This window comes from Pogona vitticeps, chromosome 1 (genome assembly GCF_051106095.1).
Source record: "Pogona vitticeps strain Pit_001003342236 chromosome 1, PviZW2.1, whole genome shotgun sequence".
In the NCBI taxonomy this organism is placed as follows: Eukaryota; Metazoa; Chordata; class Lepidosauria; order Squamata; family Agamidae; genus Pogona; species Pogona vitticeps.
Window position 1 is genome coordinate 349162440 of NC_135783.1, and position 9399 is coordinate 349171838.

The following is a 9399-nucleotide window of genomic DNA, read 5'->3' on the forward strand; positions in this document are numbered from 1 at the left end:
CGCATTACAGCGAATTAGAACAGTTGATTGGTGGTTCTCTATGGGCGATCTTCGCAAAACGAGCAGGTATTTCCCCCATTGAAACGTATTAATCGGTTTTCAATGCATTCCAATGGGTTTTTTACTTTCGCTTGATGACGATTTCGCTGTACAGCAATTTTGCTGGGATGCATTATTATCATCAAGCAGGGCACCACTGTATTGGTACAAAATCTTAGAGGAAACTGAAGCTGCCCAGGTATGATTGAACTCATGTGGTATGACATTAAAAAGTGTGTGTCTGAGGGATGCCAACAAGGCTTTTGACATCTTTTTTTCCTTGTTTGCTCTACTTCCCACACAGACTGCCATGATTCACAGCAGACTACAAAGCTGTACGCTTACAGCTGGCTATTTTGCGTACCTTCTTGCGGGGGCCCTCATCTTCCAGGTTCTGGAGAACAACACAGGAAGAGAGGAGGAACAAAGCACTGTCTTTAGAATGAAGGAAGACTTCTTGAAGAACTTCACTCGACTCAGCCCAGCAGAGGTAGAAGCCTTTGTAGAGGTACGTCATCCTTTAGGTAAAGATAGAACAAGAGTTTGGAAAGATTATTTTTGAGGACAACAGAATCCCGCCAACCCCAATGTAAGTCACCTTCTGCTAAGGAATTCTGGGGTTCCAGAAAATAACTTTCCCCAGGTCTGAGATATAGCTTGTCTTTGTGAAAAATCTGCATTCAAAAACCATCTCCAAGGCTATTGTATAATCCTCTGTCCTCATTCCAGAGTCCCTCTGTTAAAAAAAAAAGTTTGAATCCAGTCTTGAAACAAAATGTGAAAACACCCACAAAATTTCAACTTACGTTTTGCTGGCAAGCTGAACAACTTGTCTATTTTGAACAAGGCATTTAAAAAGGGGTTGTTGTTTTTTAACATCAACTCCCCCCCCCCCAACATATTGAAGATTCTGGTTGACTCATACCTCTTATCAACTGTAAAAACAATATTATTGCCTAGACAAGATGCTGATTCCATACCTAGAAACAGTGAACCCTTAAGAGGAAAGGTTGTTATGTTGTCGGTTCAACTTATACACTGCCCGATAGTGCTAAAGTATTATATGCCAACTTTTCTCAGCAAGTTTTCCTGGAGGAGAGATTTGAACTCAGTTCTCCTAAGTCTCGGTCCCACACTCTACCCACTACAAGTCCCCAACTCCCGGTCCGCAGACCGGTGCTGGTCCGTGACCTGAGCCGGATCAGGCCGTAGAGACAGACCTTCCACTCACCCCACATGCACTCCCCCCGCCCAGCCCCTTTGCGCATGTGTGCGCACCAGTGTCCGTATGACCCCTACCCTACCCTTTTGCGCATGCACCTGAGCACCCCACCTCCATTTGTGCATGCGCCCATGCACCTGCACAAGTGTCATACCACCATTTGCGTATGTGCACAAGCATGCACAAACACCCTTCCGCGCCTTCGTGCATGCACACGAGTGAGCATGCACCTGTGCAAGAGCCTGAACGAGCACACGACCAGTCCTCTACCCTTTTGCGCATGCACCCCAGTGCCTGCCTGAGTGCCACGCACCATTTGTGCATGCGGCCCCGCCTGAGATCCACGCCACTGTTTGCGCATGTGCACAAGCGTGCCCCCGCGCGCATTAGCATCCTCCTGCTTCTTTGCACACTGCACAAGTGCAGGGGGTGCCCCACCTTTCCCAGCTGGTCTGCAGGGTTAAAAAGGTTGAAGACCCCTGCACAACACCACATCGGACCTTCTAACAGGGAAAGCATGCATATTAATTCCAAAACAAGCTTGCCGCAATCTTCATTTGGCAAGCTTACTATTTTTAACCCATCGACAACCATGATGGAGGACCATTGCGCCATGTGGAGCCCAGCGAGTGAACCTGGCTGGTTCTGGGGGAGGAAACTGGGCCACAATTTGCATTCGTATCCCCGGGATACAAATATGAAGTGCCCATGCCTAATAAAAATCATCACAACGGAAAAGCTTTAAAAATGACAAGGAAGAAATTGAAGTTTTCAAAGTTTTTATATATCTCGGTTCAATCTTTAATCCAAATGAAGACTGCAAGAAATCAGGAGAAGACTTGGAAGAGGAGCAATGAAGGAACTAGAAAAGGTTGTTAAGTAAGTGTAAGGATGTGTCATTTGACACCAAGGTTGGAAGCATCCAAGATGCTGCGTTGCTGATTACTATGTTAGAGAGTGAAGAAAGCGGACAAGAAACAAATGGTTTGAAATATAATGCTAGATGAAAGCTTGGCAGATACCCTGGACCACCAGAAACGGACAAACGAAGCTTGTTCTTTCTCTGGAAAAGGAACTTTCTCTGGAAGCCAAAATGATGAAACGGAGATTGTCATACTTTGGGAGAAGCCCAGGTAGGTGGGGCTTGTCAGCCTTGAAAGGCAGCCCATTTAGGTGAAGGAAAACTCTGATTTCAAACCTCCACTGCCTTGTGGCTATATCCACTCATGGAAAAGGCTTCAGGAGTTAACCTCGAGGCAAAATCCGGAGCCAGAGTCCCAGAGGCAGTTTGTGTCGTTCTGGCAATTCCTGCAACGTCATTGGAAACAGTTGTATTGGCTCTTGCCTTTCCATTGGACTATTTCAGTGATGTGGAGAGGGGGGAATTTGCTACTTGGGTAACAGCCTATCCTCCATATTATTTTACCTAGGCTCTGTGCTCTGGAAAGGACACTCCAGCTTTGCATACAGTGTCAAAATAATATGGGAAGAGGCAGTCCCGAAACCAGCAAAATCAGGGAGCTGGACAGGGGACAGAGTGTATTTGTCTTCAGTGTGGAAGAGATGGTCACTCTTGAATTGGCCTTCTCAGCCACACTAGATGCTGTTCCAAGACCTCTACTCAGAGCACGTTACCATAGTCTCTCAAGACTGAAGGATGCCTAATCATACTTTGGGCATATCATGAAAAAGACAGTAATGCTGGGAAAAGCTGAAGGCAACAGGAAAAATGGGTTTTTTGGGGGGTTGATATAGGGAAAACACTATGGCCATTCATTACACTAGCTGGCTGGATAGCTCAATGGTACAGCCTGTGGAGCCAGAGGTTGGGAGTTTGATTCCCCACTGTGTCTCCTCCAAGTAGAGCCAGCTTGGGTGGCCTTGGGCCAGCTGCCCGGTCCCAGGGAGCCTCCAGAAGAAGGGAACCATAAACCACTTCCAAGTATCCTCTATTGAGAAAACCTGGAAAGGGTTGTCATAAGTCAGAAATGACTTGGTGGTACATGAAAAATAAAATTCACTATGCGAAGCATAACAGGCAGAGTTTTGGGGTCAGGGTAAACGGGCAAGCCAAGAAGCAATCACCAGAGATCTGATTCTGTCCAGATGTGATTCACATCCTATCTCCACCATTCCTGAGCAAAACAGATCGACAAGGTATGATATTAAGATTTAAGAGGTGAAGATGTTATGTCCGTTGAGTAAGACGGAGAGTATCCCATAGAAAGGACAGCGCCATGGGCCGAGAGGTACAGTGTAAGGACCAGCGATTGGATGAGATTTATTTATTTTTGACTCCCAAAATGTTCAGACTGAGCCTTCCCTTCCACTGCAGAATCTCATGGAGGCAGTGAGAAGGGAAATGTATCCAGTCCGAAACCAGGTCTCTGATGGACGCATCAAGTGGGATTTCAGTAATTCGTTCTTCTTCGTCGGCACCGTGTTATCCACAATAGGTAAATTAGCTACGCTTCTTTCAAGAACATAGCCAGGGCATCCAAGCAGTCCTGATCAGAAAAACGGTGTTACAAACAGTATAAGGTTCCAATTTTTTTGTCTCCACTGTCCATCATATCTCAGCCTCCCGCATCCCGCCCTTCTCTTTCTGCCCGAGGAAGGAACAACTGAACAAGCAGTGCAGTCACCACCTCTATCTCAGTCTGATTCTTTTGATTGATTTCTTTTGCTTTCCATTTCTGGGACCTATAACTATGTTCATTATAGGCTGTGTTGGTTTCACATCGTAAACATGTTTTAGGCAGCTTTTTAAAAAAATCCACGTGTGCTTCTGGCATTGGGTGTTTTTCTTTAGCAAACATACATTCAGTGTTTGTTTCAGCATTTCGTGGATTTTGAACAAGGTCCATTGCCCGATAGAGCTTTAGTGACGTATATGTGATTTTTTTTCCTGATGACTTTATTTATTTAATTAATTTGCATACCACCCAATTCGTGCAATGCACTGTACTGGTATAATGCACTGCGCTTTACAACATCCAGCAACGGTAGGGTTACAAATGAAAGCAATGGACTGTACAACATTAAAACAGTTTAAAAATTACAAAAGGTATAACATCTAACTGAAAGACAGAAAGCAAGGCATGAAATCAAGCAGAGATGTCATGAACAGCTTCTCTGAAAAGCAATGTTTTCAGGAGCCTTTAAGGGAGGGAGGGAGGAAGGCTTAGTTCCATCGTGAGCTGATTCCAGAGTTCAGGTGATGAAATTTATGTATATACAATTTAGTTTAGTGTTATACCCCAGTAAGGTACTTTTCCCTATTTGAGGGCAGTTTTTACAGGGATGTGGTGGCGCTGCAGGTTAAACTGCAGAAGGCTCTGTTCTGCAAGGTTGGAAGACCAGCTGGCGTAAGATCGAATCCACGCGGTGGAGGGAGTTCGAAAGCATGCAAAAGATGCACGTAGATGAATAGGTACCACCTCAGTGGGAAGGTAATGGCATTCCATGTCTAGTCGTGCTGGCCACGTGACCACGGAAACTGTCTTTGGATAAACGCTGGCTCTAAAGCTTGGAGACAGGGATGAGCACCGCCCCCTAGAGTCGGACACGACTGGACTAAATGTCAAGGGGTACTTTCACTTTTACCTTTACAACTATTCATCTCATTTTTGGTAGGCTTGAAAGGTAAACCACCTTGAGTGCATTGCAGACAGCCAGTTATGTGAATGGGGTAAATACAAGAAATATTTCACTGGGGCCTGCTCTGCAATTGGCTGCAGGTCAGTCTGTTACTGGCACCAGTCTGAAGCTTATCTAGATGTTCTCTGCAACTCTCTTATATTTCTACAGGATATGGAAACCTCTCTCCCAAAACGGCAGGCGGCCAGCTCTTCTGTGTCGTGTTTGCTCTCTTCGGAATCCCCTTGAACATCGTCTTCCTGCAGCACATCGGCAAGATCCTCTCGATGCTGTGTGAAAGACTTGCTAAATGGCTGTATAGAAAGGGCATCAAGAAGGTTAATTCAGTTTGCATTAGTTGATCATTAATCTGTAAACTGGATTTCTTTTTTGACCATAATATTTCTTCTGTTTGTTCTTCTACCAGCCTCTTCTTTCAGCCAAGACGCTCCACTCCTACTTTTCCCACTTATTTAACTTCAGATGATCAGCTGGAATAATCTGTACATTTTGTGTCTTATTAGGAGACTGAAGTGTTCAGACTTTCTGCTATTTATGTGTTTTGTGATTTCAGCTGGCATTTGATTTATATAAATCTGGCCTAGATATAAGTTAAATACCAACCTCAGAATTTGAGATCATGTTCCCCCTTGTCAGATTTTTCTCCACAGAGACATGCCTGGTTCTTTCCTTTATTCCCCACTGGCCTCTTTTAACACAGTTTACCTGTCCTCCTACAAGGATGTGGTGGCGCTGCAGGTTAAACTGCAGAAGCCTCTGTACTGCAAGGTCAGAAGACCAAACAGTCATGAGATCGAATCCACACAATGGAGTGAGCTCTCGTCGCTTGTCCCAGCTCCTGCCAACCTAGCAGTTCGAAAGCATGTAAATGCAAGTAGATAAATAGGTACCACCTCGGTAGCTAGTCACGGCATTCCGTGTCTAGTCGCACTGGCCACATGACCACGGAAACTGTCTACAGACAAAACGCTGGCTGTACAGCTTGGAAATGGGGATGAGCACTGCACCCTAGAGTTGGCCACGACTGGACTGAATGTCAAGGGGAACCTTTACCTTTACCCATCCTACCTGCCCTCCTTTTAACCTGTTCTAGTTAGTCTACATCTTTTTAAAAGAGATTTGGATAAAGTAGTCTAGGTTAGGTCAGACTTGTAGGTAATAAAGTGGAAGTATCACGTCTCATAACTTCTAATTTATAGTTCACAGAAGGCGAGCAGTTCTGTTTCATCAAACCTTTCACTTCTGCCTTGTCTTACAGAAAACAACATGGTATTTGACACTCCTGTTCTTCCTGGTTATGGGAATTCTAGTGTTTCTCTGTCTGCCATCTGCAGTCTTTCGAGAGATGGAGGGCTGGACTTACAACGAATCAATTTATTTTGCATTTATTACCCTCAGCACTATTGGCTTTGGAGATTTCGTAATAGGTAAGGTTTCCTAGAACGGTTGCCAAGTATTATTTTGTATATGTGGTGATGGCCTCTAGCTCTTTCTCTTAAAAGCTCACTGTGTAATTAAGAAGCCTACATTTGCAGTGATCTCTCTTGTTTCTAAAGGTTAATGGACTTCATGGCAGGTGAGATGATCACCTGGGGTCCTAACCTGGAGGTAGGGGTGGGGTGGGGTGCACCGGGTTGAGCTCAGTGGCTGAACTTTTTTTGAATTTACTACCTGCTGAGACTTCCCTGGGATCCTTAAAGTGGAGCAGTGCACTAAAACCAGAGCAGGAAATAAAAGGCAGCTGAGGGCCTAGCCACACAGCCAAAAAACCTGGGATTTGAGCTATGTTATGAATTCATGCTGAATTTCATGTTCACACAATGAATTCCAAAGTGTGTATTTATTTTCCCCTGACACATTTCATTTTCTTAGGAAGTGAATTAACATAAACGGCCACCAGAGGGCCATCTATTTTAGCACACTGTTTTCTTAATTGATTTAGCCCGTTGTGATCTTAACAGCTGGTTTTAAAAGGGAGCCTCTCCGTGCATACCCGATTTAAGTTTGCCAGCTGAAGCTCTAATGGGCGTTCCCCCCTCTTTTGTGTACCCTCCCAAATCAGTATATTAACAGAAGAAGTAGGAATGCAGGAAATGTCTTAAAAACAATGTGAGTCAAGTCAGCTGAAAATTAAATTGCTGAGCCGCCCAGAGTAGACTATGTCTAGATGGGCGGCATATAAATGCAATAAATAAATAAATAAATAAATAAATAAATAAATAAATAAATAAATAAATAAATAAATAAATAAATAAATAAATAAATAAATTGTGGGGTTTTTGAAACTTAGACAGGCTCTTACCCCAGGGTCTTTCTGTACACATAGCTAGGGAAAGCCTGGGACTACCAAGGACTGTTTTATCACTATATTTTGAAATCCTGCATAATTCATACACGTTGGCAACCCTGAAGAACTGTAGCCATGTCTGGGGAATGCAACTGGGATAATTTGCCCCAGAGCCTTGGAAAAAAAACTTTTTTTTCCTGCTTTCCTCAGTTCCTGTACCCTTGTCCCATGTAGCTTCTTCAATCTGAGGAGGGGGAAGAGAAACCAACGTGGAGGATCTATCAGGGGTCTCTTACCAGCTCTCCTCAGACTGAAGAAGCTACTTGGATGAGTAACGAAACATTTTTCAACCTAACAAGTCCAGTTGCCATGACTCAACTTCCAGATAACCTCACCTGGAGGACTGAGAATCTTCACAGATATATTGCCTCGTGAAACCGTTAAGAAAATAAAGGCTTTTAAAAAAAGCCAAAATAAGATCTTCCTTCCTCTGTCCCATGGAGCAAATGGAGGAAGAAAAACACACACGGTAAAATCAAAGCTCATTAGGGCAGCACTAATGCGCTGTACCTTTTAGAGAATTTTTTTTTAAATTGAAGGCTTTCTCCTGGAATCCTGAGGCGAAGGGAGGGAGATTTCCCCCCATTATTTAAATAGCCTCGAAGCCAACTTGCTCTGCCCTGCTCCACATGGTCTGTGGAGTCTTGATGTAAACATTAAACTCTGAATTACTGCAAATCTGGAAGTCATGGAAATATGAAGTTGGGGTGCAGTGGGAGGTGTGCAACCCTGAGGCCTGTTCATTGGTGATCACAGACATAGTTTGGCATTATGTCCAAAGTAGTCTATAGCAATTATGCAACACTGTATTGTATCCTTCTTGCCCAATTAAGTACTTACTTTAGCTAAACTACACTTGCCTTTTAAATTGTTTCTTCCCAGGAAGAAAACATGGGAAGGATTATTTCCCTGGCTATCAGATTTTGGTAGCAATTTGGGCTATTTTTGGACTTGCCTGGATAGCGCTGTTGTTTAGTTTATTGACAACATTACTGGAAGATCCAGAGGAAAAACCCATAACGGAGTACCTTCAGGTGAAGACAGCGGTAAGGAAAAAAGAAAAATTCAGAAAGGGCTTCAACTCCTTTTCAGCTTATCGTTGCACCTGTCAGATATAGAGAGAAAGATCGGCAAGAGGATATTTTCATGTGCTATTTTGCTGATCACTGACCAGCTGATCTTCAGGTTATATAATTTCTTTTAAAATAAAATAAAAACTCAGGAATCGTGCAATGATCCCCGCTCATGGGCTCTGCTGGTATGGAAGAGGAATGAACTGTTCTAGTGGTTAGTGTTATTCCACCAGTATCCCCATTGACAAGTATCAGAAGATAATTTAGTAGATGTGAGTCTTAGGACTAGCTCGGCAAGCCAACTGGCTTCTTTCCACCTCAGCCAATCCAAGAAAACGCTCTTTGTTGACTTGGCCACAGATCTTCAGTGGTACAGCACTAGTAGTCCCACCTGCACCTCCTGTATACAACCTTTTTGAAAGAGCCTTCTTTCCCATCTCCTACTTGAGTCAAGTACCCAAATAAAGGTGTGGTCATCTTGGCAAAAATGAGAAGTGGGGGAAAAAGCCAAGTCTCTGTCAGATGCCTTCTTGTGTTGAAAAAAAAAAAACCACAAAGATATGGACACCTCCCTTGTTTTCCCAGCACAACAAAATGACAGGTTTTTGGAACTGTCCTTGATGATGGCAACATCAACAGGGCTTTCCTCCTGCAGTACAGAAAAAAGTGTAAGGTTCTGACGTTTGATGTTTTCACCTCTAGATGACAGTAGAAGCTCAGCTAACTCATGAGTGTTGCTCCATTGTTTAGAGTTTATTTGCGTCTAAATTTTCAGGCAAGAGCTGTAAAAACAGAGAAGTTAAGGTCTGGAAAGGACAAAGAAAGATGTGGGATGACATATATGAAAAGTAAAAGTCCTTGAGGGAGCAAAGCCATTATTTCCTCAATTTTTCCCCACCATAATGCACTTTGTTTCCAATTTCTCTCTCTCTAGGTCTTCACATTTCTGTCCAACTCTCACACCATAATTGATTATGTGGCATGGTTACTTGGCAAGTACTTCTCTGCTACACAGTTCATTTCTTTCACTTGTGTCCCTTTTGATGACTTTGATTCAG

The 9399-nt window shown here is 43.6% G+C and overlaps 1 protein-coding gene and 1 long non-coding RNA gene across 2 annotated transcripts; one reads left to right on the plus strand and one right to left on the minus strand.

Moving 5' to 3' along the window:
• The first annotated feature begins 349 nt into the window (after positions 1–349).
• LOC110083767 (potassium channel subfamily K member 16) lies at positions 350–8487 on the plus strand. The gene is made up of 5 exons (XM_072985259.2): positions 350–547; positions 3597–3717; positions 5072–5238; positions 6180–6348; positions 8151–8487. Exons 1-5 carry the CDS (start codon positions 350–352, stop codon positions 8384–8386), a joined length of 891 nt encoding a protein of 296 aa, XP_072841360.2. The 3' UTR covers positions 8387–8487.
• LOC144586133 (uncharacterized) lies at positions 3542–7728 on the minus strand. The gene is made up of 2 exons (XR_013540878.1): positions 7604–7728; positions 3542–5214 (listed from the first exon to the last, which is right to left on the minus strand). It is a non-coding gene; the product is annotated as an uncharacterized LOC144586133 (long non-coding RNA).
• Positions 8488–9399: the final 912 nt, after the last annotated feature.